The sequence below is a fragment of the Sinohyriopsis cumingii genome, chromosome 14 (assembly GCF_028554795.1).
Source record: "Sinohyriopsis cumingii isolate HCF-2022 chromosome 14, ASM2855479v2, whole genome shotgun sequence".
NCBI lineage: Eukaryota > Metazoa > Mollusca > Bivalvia > Unionida > Unionidae > Sinohyriopsis > Sinohyriopsis cumingii.
In genome coordinates, this window is record NC_142974.1 from 89085782 (window position 1) to 89098268 (window position 12487).

Genomic DNA, 12487 nt, shown 5'->3' on the forward strand with positions numbered 1-12487 from the left:
GGGTCTAATGTGACCTGTGGTGATAGCAGGATTTCTCTGATATAGCTAGAATTTGTTCTTGTGGCACCTGTTGCATTCTAGAAACTGCAATTGGAGTGCTTGTTCTAGGAGTGGTCCTCCTCTTCACTGGCGGAGGTGATTGTGGTTGTGGTGGTGGAGGTTTAGAGACAATGTTGGCAAATGTCTCTTTTCATTTTATTTTATTTTTATTTAATTTTTGCGGGGCTGGGGCGTGGTCCGTCTTCTCCTGGGCAGCTATAGATTTTTAGTCCTATCCCTTGTTGCTTGTTGTTGCTGGTAGTGGTGGTCTATCCGGCTGCTGTAGTTTATTCACTTTAGTAAGTTTAGTGGGTTGGGTGCTAGCTGGCTGGGTCTGCATATATGTATTACGCTCCCTCTGCTGCTGCGTTCTTCCACGGCGACCTGATAATTGTTCATGGGAGAAGGAATGAGAGCCTCATTCCCCAGGTGCTTATGTGCACACGGTGCACTGATAATTTTAGCCTTCAGCCGCGTGACCTTTTTTTGGACCTATTGCGGCCTGACTGGAGGGCTGATTCATGAGAGGGAATGGACCCACGCACTAATGATACTACTAAAATATTTCTGCTTACCTGTTTGGTTGAGTGGGAATTTACCTGCACTCATTCAGTTTTATGTTAATATATCGGAAATTAATTTTTGGTGTCCGGACGTGGCAAGGGAGGAAAAGCGCAGGGAGGCTATCATCTGCTGTCCTTGGCGATGTCCACTGGATCCAGGTTGATGATTGCGCCGAATTTTGAATTTAGATAATTATTGTTGTCAGAGATGGAAAGGATAATATCCTGTGCTTTGTTTAAATTAATAATTAGGAGAGATATATAACCGGGTTAAGAGAGTGTGAATTAGAGATTTATTTATTTATTTTTATAATTTTTTAAATTTATTATTATTTATTTGTATTTGTTTGTTGATTTATTTATTGATTTTCTTCTTCCTAAATTTGAATTTTTTTAATTTTTTTTTTTTTACTAGATTGTTTTGATTGGGCGATTTCAATGAACCCATGTGAAGTGGAGTGCTTTTCAGTGAACCCATGTGAAGAGCAGTGTCCGTGTGATGTGAACGGCTGTGTTGGTCTGTGAACCCACGAGACCTAGTCGGCCGTCATAATTATTTACCTGAGTTTGATATGGGGTTTGAATGATTATTTAATTAAGCTGTTGATTACTGATTATATCTTATTTTTAGCCCTGTCATTCCTAGAAATCTTAATATATTTTGAGTAGTTAAGTGCTTATTTGGATTAGATGTATATAGGAAGTCTGGGTATTTTTAGGGTGATCTGATTTCCTTTTGAGCTTTCTGGAAGTTGTTCCTTGCTTTCCTGTATTTTGTACAATCATTGAATATATGGCTTAGGTTTTCTACAGTGTGACAGATATAACAGTTTATGTTAACTGGTTTGGGTCCGATAAATCTGCCAAAGCTTCCTGCTAACCTAGCTTTTCCTGTCATAATTCTGTTAATGAGTTTTTGGTCTACACTGGAGCCCTTAGGTGGTCTGATGGATCGGTCAACTTCTGGTAGGAGAGTGTATAGTTTCCTACCTTTGGTTGAGGTATTCCAATGCTCCTGCCATTTTTTGGTTTATATAGTTTACAGCGAAGCTCTGTGCTTCGGTTGTGCTATATTTTAATGGGATAGGGTTGGGGTCTTCTAATTTGGTTTTTGCGATTTTGTCGGCTTGTTCGTTTCCAGGGATTCCTATATGGGATGGTATCTACATGAAGTCACTATCTGATTTCTTGTAGATAGTTCTTTGAATATACAGAAGGCCATGTCAAGGAAAGGCTCTCTGGTACTAGTGTGGCGATTTTTGATTGATGTGATTACACTAAGAGAATCGCTTATTATTACCGTATTTGGTATGTTATTATCTTTTATCCATTTGAGTGCTTCAGTGATTGCCCAGAATTCAGTGGTGAAGATTGGGCAATAATCTGGCAATCGGGATCCCATTTGAATGTTGTATTCTGAGATAACTAATGCAGCCGCCGTTCTTGGTGGTTCAGCTATTTTTGATCCGTCTGTATAAACTTTAGTGAATCCTTCATATGACTGTCGGATGCCATTTGCTATTATTGCTTTAAGTTTGTTTTCTTGTACGTGTTTGTTCCCGTATTTAGTGGCCTTGGTGTTAACCCTCGTGGTAGTTTGCATCCAGGTGGTTAGGTTGGGTGGTTTTATGTATTCTTTTTGTTGCTTAAGGATAGATAATTTCTCCCTGAGCTCCAGGGCCAGTTTTCCGCCTGAGATATTTGGTACTAGTTTTTTTTTTTTAAAATGTGATATTACATTTATTAATTGCGATTTTGGTAGGATGAGTGTTGGGGTGGTTATTTAGCCTAATGGTGTACCTGAGTGTCATTTCTTGCCTTCTCAGGTATAATGGTAATTCCCCGGTTAGGATCAGGAACCTGTCAAGGGAAGTTGACGGGAGTGCTCCGGTGCGCACAAGTAGTGCTTTACGTTGTATTGCGTCTAGCTTTTTTAACCATGTTAGTTTAGCAGAGTTATAGACTTGGCAGCCATAGTCCAGTTTTTATCTAATTAATGACTTATATATCTCGAGTAGAGTGTCATGGTTTGTTTCCCCAAGATGTTCCTTTTAGGTTTCGTAATACATTTAGATCATTATTACAGTTTTTAATTATGTATTTTATGCGTTGTTTCCAAGTTAGGTGATTATCAAAATACATGCCTAGGAATTTGGCCACTTTAAAATTATAAAATATCCCTGGATATATAAGTTTGGGTATACTAGTTTATAGTTGCGTTTTGGGGAGAATATTATTGCTACTGTTTTTTCATGCGAGATTTTGAACCCCCAATTGTCAGCCCATTTTCCTATGTTGTCTAGGCTAAGTTGTAATTCTTTTATAACTGGTTTACTATCGGGGTTTCCGGCTCTCCAGATGCCGCTATCGTCGGCAAATTGAGATAGATTGACTTTGTTGGAGGCCAGGTTATGGTCTAGGTCGTTTATCATTAAGTTGAAGAGTATTGGGCTGAGTACACTCTCCCTTGAGGGGTGCCGTTTTCTAAGGCAAATCCGTCCGAGAGAGTGTTTCCTATTTTTGCTATAATTTTGCGACCTGTTAGGAAGTTATTTATCCAGTTAAAAAGTCGCCCCGTTATTCCGAATCGGTTAAGTTTAGCAATCAGACCTTTGGCCCAGATCATGTCAAATGCTTTTTCAAAGTCGAGAAAAACTGCTATAAGGTTTGTATCTATTTTCCTTGTTGAGTTGAATCCTATTTTTATATCCGCTTCTAGTCGGAATAATTGGTCAACGGTGGAGCGTTTGTTTCGAAAGCCACACTGGTTTTCAGATAGTAAGGAGTTGCTTTCGAGGTGCTGTTTCAGTCTGTTTGATATTATGGTTTCCATTAGCTTACATACATTTTTTTGTGAGGGAAATTGGTCTGTATGAGTTTTTATCATTGGGGTCTTTGCTGGTTTGGGGATGGGTATTACTATGGCTTGCTTCCAACTTTGTGGTAGTTGTCCTGTGTCCAGATTCTATTTACTAATTTGAGGATTGCTTTGGTAATATTATTGGGTAAATTTTTGTATGTTATATAACCTATTTGATCCTTGCCTGGGGTTGTTTCTTTTTTGGAAGCAAGTGCCTTGTTCCATTCACTCAGTGTAATCCCACAGTTTAAGTCCGAATCGGGATTTCCTAGGTCTATGAAAATATGAGTATGTGTTAGCTCTATCTCTTGCCTATGGTCTTGGAAATTTTTGGAATAGTTGATATTGCTACTCATATCTGAGAAATGTTTCGCTAGTATGTTTGCCCTGTCTTTATTGCTGTTAGAGCCTTTAAGTTTGGGGGTTGTATATGTTGTTTTTCCTCTAACTGCTTTAATTTTGTCCCAGACTTGCTTTGAATTAGTATTTAGGTTGAGTTTAGAGCAGAAGGCTTGCCATGTATTATTTTTTGCTGTTTTGATTGTATTCTTTAGTAACTTTTCTTATTCTTTATAGTTAAGGTAGTCTAATGTGGTTTTAGTTTTTTGGAACTTATTTAGAGCTTTCTTTTTGGCCTTATGCGCTGTTGTGCATAGTTGATCCCACCATGGTAATTTTGGCTTTTGTTGGTTGTTGTTTGTTGCTTTTGGGATACTCTGATTAGCTGCTTTTAAAATGGTAGTTATTATATTGTCATGATGGTTTTCAATATTTGGATTTTCTAGGTTGTCAATATCTATTTGCTCTAGCAGGATTTGGAATTGATTCCAGTTAGCTTGACTATACTTCCATCTGGTTGGGGTTTCAATGGGTATGTGTTGGGTTTTAGTTTGAATAGTGATAATGATCGGGAAGTGATCGCTTCCTAGTGAATCTTCTTGAGCTACACCCCAGTCAGTGATTTGCGCTAATTTGGGGGTGCTTATGGTAAGATCTAAGGCTGAGAGGGACCCATCCTCAGGATTTAGTCTAGTTTTAGATCCGTCGTTGAGGATGACTAGATTGTGACTGGTTATCCACTCTTCACTGTTTCCCCCCCCCCCCTTATATCATTCTTATTCTCTCCCCATAGTTCATTATGGGCATTAAAGTCCCCACGGATGATTAAGTTGTTGGTTTTGGATTTGGTAATTTGATGGTAGATGTTTGGGCTAATTGTAGGATTATTGCCCCCTGGGTCATATAGATTAATAATTTGGATATCGGTGTTACCTGTGCTAACCATTATTGTTTGATGTTCAATGCTGTTTATATTGTTCGTGGTAATTGGAGTTGGTAATGTTTCGACATATGTTATTGTGTCGATAGTTAAGATTGCTAGACCTCCTCCCTTTTGTCCATTATGTCGGTGTTTAGTGGTCATTTGTGATGTGGGGATTAGACCAACTCATAAAAGCAGAGGAACTGATGAGAAGAGTGCTGACCCAAGAGGTAAAGAACATAAAAGTAAAGTGATCAAAGGAAAGGAAAGAAGAAGAGAATAGAAAGACAAAAGAAAGCTTTGAGAAACTCAACAATCACTGGATAAGGATACAGGAGAGATTCAGAGCCAATGGCCATCCTGACTGGATGCCAGAGTCAGGGATAAAGAAGAAGAAGAAGAAAGGAATATTAGGAAAAATTAGAAGATGGCTGAAGAAGTGGAGAAAATAGAAGAAGATGCAGAAGAAGCCAAAGGCCCTTTTCAGGGCCCCTCATTTGCCTCGAAAAGAAATTGACTTTCTTGCCTAACCCCCCCAAATTTTTAAAAAAATGTTGTATCAGTGTTTGTCTCGTCTGTGTTCTCGCTGTACATCCGCTCTTTGCTCAGTCCTGTGAAGTCACCTCCCCATATTGTTACCAATCTCCCCTACCGTGACGTCAGATGCTATCTTTCCTTTGTTGCTATACAAACCCAATAGTCGCCATGTTCCATTTCCCTTGAGGCTATAGTGGCCCAGGGTGTACTTCAAAGTCTTGAGGCTATACAGGCCCAGGGGGATCTGTAAAGCTAATTCCCATTGATGCTATAAATCTTGAGGCTAAAGTGGCCCATGGGGTTACGTAATGTATTTTCCCATTGAGGCTAAGGTGGTCCCTTACACTACTAAAGTCCCTGCCCACTCACCAACCGTTTTTTCGTTAGAGGCCGATGATGAATTTGATTCGTCCATGTCCGATTCCGCGGGAGATTCTGTCAGCTGTCTCTTCCAAAATAAAGAGGTCATGACAGCCTTAGTGATCTGGGAGACCAGTCTGTCTTCACCCAATAGCTGGTGGGCTGGTTGAACACACTCGTCCCAGGAGGGGCCTGGCCTGCCATCCCCAGAGACAACGAAGTCAGCTAACACTACCGGATGCCTTCTACTTCGCTGTGGGCTAGCCCGTGATTTCCTTGAATTACTGGAAGATTATTATTATGGCACTCACACTCACTATCCTGTTCAATTTGATTGGAGAGTACGGAGTGTAATGAGAGCAAGAATCCGGTTGAAAAACGTAGAAAAGTGCACTGTGACAACTCGTGTTCCAGAAATGCAGCTTTTGTGACTACTAACGGTGTCTACAAGTATCCCGGACTCTTTCGGGACCATAAATTTTCAAGCATCCCGGACTCTTTCGGGGCATTAAAAAATAAAAATCATATCACGTGTAAATGGTAGTGTTCACAGCAATAAGGCAACGCGAACTCTGCGGGGCAAAAGGATATAAGAACATGTGTTATAACCAAGAAAACTAAGTACTACCCGGACTTCATCGGGATCGACATAGAATACACACGCACGCGTACACATACATACATACATACATACATACATACATATATATATATATATATATATATATATATATATATATATATATATATATATATATATATATATATATATATATATATAGTGTAAAACTAGTATCTAGCTAGCCTAAGCGCGTTCGACTCTTAATGAGTCTTTTTCAAAGGTAAATACAAAACATAGACAAGACAAACAATTAAAACAGACGAACCGTTGTCTTTGTAAAACTTTACATGACTATGACTTGTTGCGGATGCTGAAAGCTATTTTATATTGAACTAGAAATCGATGAGCCATAACGTCATCTGTTATTGTATGTGAATTTATGTACGCGCAAATTATATCCCGGATATTTCATCGTTATAGTTGTAATTATGTTATTGGGTGAATAATAAGCAAATTTAGAGAATCATTGAAAAGAGAAAAGGGTCAGATTTTAACGTGAAATTTTGATCACGGTCGTTGAAAAATGACCCGGCGGGTCAGAATTCAACGAGGGTCAAAATTTAACACTACACCGGTTGCAAAAAGGTAATTTTATCTGTGAATGGCTGTCTTTTTCTAGTCTTCTTGGTTTAAACCGCTTGGTTTCAATGTTCTAAGGCGGCGTATTCAGTAAGATTCCCTTTCTTTCCTGGTTTCGGAACTCCATTTGGGGTTGTGAGCAATTGCAAAACAGAGAATGTAATTGATCTCATCACATGTAAGATCTGTAGCATCCAGTATGTCCGAGAAACTGAAAAACTATACAAAATGATCAACCTTCATGGATCTAACTGGATGATAAAGAAGCTGTACAGAAACCCAGTCGCAGAACACTTCTCCTCCTACGGCCACACTTTCAATGATATAACACTTATAGCAACACGAGCGGAAATAGAATTGCTAATTTGAGAGAACCATAATCAGATGATGACGCTACAACGAAGAAATGCGTGGAAAACAACGACATAGCGATAAGGACCTCTTTAAAAACAATCAGTGATGGGTTGGCCATATTCAAATCAGAATGTAATAATCATGTAACCGCGATTACAAATTTTCGCAGAAACATAAGTAGAGTCGCTACTGATTTCTTTGGAAATCCTACGCTCGCTGCCATTTAAGCTCACATAAATCGAAGAAAAAATATTTAAAAAATCAAGATAATGTAATACATACGCGAATCATTGACGCGGTATCCACAGTAGCGTCTGATCAGCAACATGGTCAGAACAAAACAACTACATCAAATACGCCCCCGAGGTCACCGGGGTGTACAGGCTCTCCGTGTTTAGCGCTGCACGATATAGAATATTTACTATATATACATGGAGTATTTCCACCGATAGAATTTCCGGAACCGTGTCAGTTGTGTTAAATCAAAATACCGAGGAAGTATTCATGCTGGATCCCGATGGCAAACAGTTAACCTCAGCGATGTATTGGTGGTGTCTGGAATTTGTCGCAAAAACGTCTCAATTAATTACTTAGCATTAATATAATGATTGACGTTTATAATCTCACACACTCCTACAGCTTTAACAAGCAAGTTCATGGCAGGTAGCGTTGCAAAATATCATCGACACGCATGCAGAAAAACAAAAAATTTATCGCAGACGCGTCGTTGTCATTGACGTTGTTGTATACGCGTCATCGGCTGTAGTCTCCGCAACAATGGCGTTAATCGGCACATTATTAGCCAAATAAGTGGCAGCACCAGCGATAGGAAGCGGCGTTGTCGTTATGGCATGTGTTGCTGATACTCCTAATATCATAGCTAAGAAACTGTCAACCTGGGCGACTGATAAATTACATGAACACACAACGCTGATATCGGGGGCAACGCAAGCACATGCGCCGTTATTATTGTTGATATCGGCGGGGCTGAATGACGGTATAATATCGGATCAAGAATTTACGTCGATGATAAAGATATTTATCATGACGCGTGTAACATGCAACTCGTACCAAATACTTACAAAAATGGTCACTGCCATCTCACCTCTGTCTGCGGCGGTTCGAGTCTAAGATTCAGCCAATGTGGGCATGTGAGAAAGCTTGCCAGTAGCTTCTCGTGGGTCGGTGGTTCTTTCCGGGGTTTTCCGGGTTCTTCCTCCACCATTAATACTGGCCGCCATGTATAGCCTATCGTGCTGAAAAATGGCGTTAAACCCCACAACAACAACAACAACAAAAATGGTACTAACAGCTTCCTCTCTAGACCAGAGGTCGGCAACCTACGGCACGCCTGCCAGACTTGGCACGCAGAGCGATTTTCAATGGCACGTGGAAGACCCCCCAAAAAGGTAATAAGTGGAAAAAAAGATTTTTTTTCAATGCAAGTCAAAACAACGTACGTCAGCTTAATGGTTGCTGCGTGCACTGGACGGCGCCATATAATTTTCTTAATATTTCTTGCATTAGCTAGGTGTCGCCACATGTCCGCTTTCACTGGCCAGCAGCAGACTATATTAGTGTGGCACCGAAGGCGCTACACCAGTCACTGCATACCGCCGCTACTGAAGAACGCGGCCAACGTGTTAAATGTTTATAGTTTTATTGCTATTTCTTATGTTCTTGTATTAAATACAGTACCCCTAAAATGGCCGAAAAAAGGCAAAAACTTGATCAACGCCCATTTCAAGAAAATTGGACAAAAGAATATGGATTTATACAACAAAAGGATCGTGCTGTTTGTGCTTTCTGTTGTGAAAGTGTTGTGTGTCGTACGTCTAGTGTGCAAAGACACTATGAAACCAAACATCAATCCAAATTTTAAACCTATGAAGAGAAAAGTGAAGCCATCAAAAGGGCTATTTCTGGTTTCAAGAAACAAACTGGTATTTTGAGTCAAGCAGTTGGAATGAAGAATAAAGCTACTGAACGTAGTTACAAAATTGCTCAGTGTGTGGCTTCGAAAGGCAAACCTTTTACAGATGGAAAGTACATCAAAGAAACGTTTTTGAGCAGTGCTGAAATTCTGTTCAGTGATTTACCAAATAAAGAAACTATACTGTCTCGGATTCGAGAAATACCAGCTTCTGCAAGATCAATTGAGAGGCGCAGTTAAACAAACGACTGGATTAAATAAAGCTATTGTATTTAGTGTCGCTTTTGATGAAAGCGTTGACTTGAATGACTTGTCACGCCTAGATGTAGTCGCACGATATTGTAAAAATAATCATATTTATGAAGAGTTGTGTTGCTTGTTAGCTCTTCATGATACAACCAAAGCAGAGGATATTCTGACTGCATTCGTAAGCTATTTCAAAAATCAGAACATCGAGTTGAAAAAATTATTCTGTGTAACAGCTGATGGTGCTGCTGCAATGGTTGGCAAAAAGAAAGGATTTGTCACACTTCTTGAGAATCACGTTGGACGCCGACTATTAAACTTCCATTGCATTATACACCAGGAGAGTTTGTGTGCAAAGATCTCATCATTGGACTTGCACTCTGTGATGGCAACTGTTGTTAAGATAGTCAACTTTACAGTTTCCAGCTCTTCATTGATTCAATGGCAATTCAAGCCTCTTCTACAAGAAATTGAGAGTGAATATGCAGATCTCCTGTTGTACAGCAATGTTCGCTGGCTTAGTCGAGCTCAAGTCTTGAATAGATTCGTTTCTTGTCTGGAAGCAATTAAGGTGTTTCTTGATGAAAAAGAACATTTTCCGGAATTGAATGATGAGGACTGGCTGTTGAAGCTGATGTTTCTGATAGACATAACGACACATTTAAATGAGTTGAACTTGCATTTACAAGGACAGGGTCAAACAGTACTTGAACTTTTTGGCGTTGAAACTGGACATATTATGCCGTGATATCAACGCCAAAACATTCAAGTACTTCACAAATGTGAAGGCTCAATTCAGATCGATTTACAGTGAATATAGATGAGCTTCAGAAGTACACTGAAGCACTCAAAGTGGAGTTTGCTAAACGAAGGCAAGACTTCAAATTCATGGACCCATCATGCCTCATCAAGTCTGACTTGCTTGATCTGACTACTACCCAATTAGATCTGGATCTTTTTAGGTGGATGGATATTGACGATTTTGAAATGCAGCATGTTGAATTTAAGAAATCAGAATTATGGACATCAAAATTTGCCGAATTTCGGAAACCTCTGGAAGGAAACTGCTTAGAAAAGTCAGCTGCTATTCTCAACTGCCGGACATCCCTCCCTGAAGCATTCATCTGTTTGAAGAAAGTTGCATTTGCTCTACTTTCAGCTTTTGGTTCAACTTATACTTGTGAACAGATTTTCTCTCACATGAAAGCTGTTTTAAGTCCACAAAGAAGTCGCCTAACACCTGAACACTCAGAAGCCTGTGTGAAGCTGAAAGTGACCAAATATGTACCCGATATTGAACAATTAACCAAGAGCATGCAAGGACAAGGCTCACATTAATTGAGATACAGATTAATTACATTCAATTGAAGTTTTTATGTTCAATTTCTTTAATTAAACATTAATATAATAAATTCAAGATCAAATTTATTTGTATTAATAGTAGTTTCATATATACGAGTACTTATAATAATATATAAAAATATGGTAGAGCAGGTAGACGTATAGGAATATAGGTTGTTGGCACGCTGAATGATTTATAAATCCTACTTTGGCACGCTATTATCAAAAGGTTGCCGACCCCTGCTCTAGACGATCAGCATTAAGAGGTCAGTGTTAGGACTGGTCGGCCTGTTGTATGGACAAGTGACTGCGTAGTACATCATGCTACATGTCTGCGGCATGATGATCCAGTGCTAGACATCACTATAAACTGCCACACTGCAGACATCTTAGCGATATGACTGAAAAATTGTTAAAGCTACGTTAACAGTGCTAATGACTCACACTAGCCTCGATACAATTTTTGGTTGAGAGACTTGTCCATGGCAGCTACTTTGTTTTTGCTCGTGGTCCATCACCCGTCTATAAACACCGGCGCAGATAACCAACAACGATCTCCCACCGATCGTCTAGCCTCCGGACGCGTTAGAGGCCTCGACTTGTCCTTCTCGAGCTTGTATGTCCATTTTTGCCTCCTTCTCTAATGGGGTTATCTAATTCGTATACCTAATGGTCTGTCCAGCCTCCCTGCTGCTTTGGTTTTATATTTCTAACAAGCTGAACAAGTAGAATGGAGTAACTCTTTTATACACGTGTTCAAAGAGATTAAACTCCTAAATTTACGTAATTATTGAGATTATTTAAGCTGGTAGAATTACAGCATATCTTATGACTTAAAACATAGAATCGCCCCTGCAAATATGGCGACCATATTACTAAAAAAACTTCTGTCTGATGTGAAACGTCATCAAGTTGGCAGTGTTTAAGACCACTGTTGACAATCAGTTTAGAAATGATACATTAATGTATGAAATGAATACGTTTTTTGCATTAAAAATATCATTGATATCTTTCCTTTTTTAAATTGGTAGGGGTTACAAAGGAATGGAATGGTGTGCGAATACTTATAGTCAGTCCTGAACAATTTTGATAGTAGTTTCCATAAGGCAAGTTAGGTAGGCCTGTATAAGCAATATTTTATGATGAAGACATAAACACAAAATTCCATTTTTTTAAAGTTAATAATAATAATAATAATAATAATAATAATTTTGTGACAAACATGATGATCCCAAAATGAACAGTCTGGTTTATTTTCATATTCTCTGCTCACGTCTTTCTTAACTTGATATACAACTATCTATTCTACGACAACTGGGCATTCAATTTTATATACTGATTAATTAACTAATGTTGAGCCTCAGTCTTCTACTTTCTTTGTCTTCTAGCAATGAGTTGAACGCAAAATGTAAAAAATGTAAGACTTCCGTATAATATCTCCCCCTTTATGACCACCAACCACATTAAGCTATCTCCTTGTATCCTGGTTTCTAAAGCACCCATGTTTTTGCAAATGACAACACTGCACAACGATGCAAATAATTTACTCAGTGTCATACACAAAACAACCTAAATAATTATTTATCACAAATACAGAAAAATTTATTAATCACCAATAATATTATATTACAAACTGTACAAATAAGTATCCACTCTTGCCCTATTCGACTCACCATAAAATCCACTATAGAAACACATGTAGATATATCCATCTTTACGTGTCATATTCACCACTACAAAGCATGTTGCGCTATCCTTAGTTTAACATTCACGATTAGTAACAATTGTAAAA

General features: G+C 38.9%; 2 protein-coding genes across 2 annotated transcripts; both read left to right on the forward strand.

Moving 5' to 3' along the window:
- Positions 1 to 8021: 8021 nt before the first annotated feature.
- LOC149784329 (general transcription factor II-I repeat domain-containing protein 2A-like) lies at positions 8022 to 10102 on the forward strand. The gene is made up of 2 exons (XM_089932977.1): positions 8022 to 8172; positions 9492 to 10102. The coding sequence occupies exons 1-2, from the start codon at positions 8022 to 8024 to the stop codon at positions 10100 to 10102; spliced, it is 762 nt and encodes a 253-aa protein (XP_089789103.1).
- Positions 10103 to 10242: 140 nt separating this feature from the next.
- On the forward strand, positions 10243 to 10692 carry LOC149784330 (uncharacterized). Its single transcript, XM_089932978.1, has one exon. The coding sequence runs from the start codon at positions 10243 to 10245 to the stop codon at positions 10690 to 10692; it is 450 nt and encodes a 149-aa protein (XP_089789104.1).
- Positions 10693 to 12487: the final 1795 nt, after the last annotated feature.

What these genes read in the sequence shown, in the direction of transcription:
- LOC149784329 (XM_089932977.1), top strand. Translation starts at nt 8,022, where the DNA reads ATGGCATGTGTTGCTGATACTCCTAATATCATAGCTAAGAAACTGTCA. An exon ending in ATCGGCGGGGCTGAATGACG is followed by an intron (nt 8,173 to 9,491) that starts GTATAATATCGG and finishes GTTGCTTGTTAG; the next exon opens with CTCTTCATGATACAACCAAA.
- LOC149784330 (XM_089932978.1), top strand. Translation starts at nt 10,243, where the DNA reads ATGGACCCATCATGCCTCATCAAGTCTGACTTGCTTGATCTGACTACT.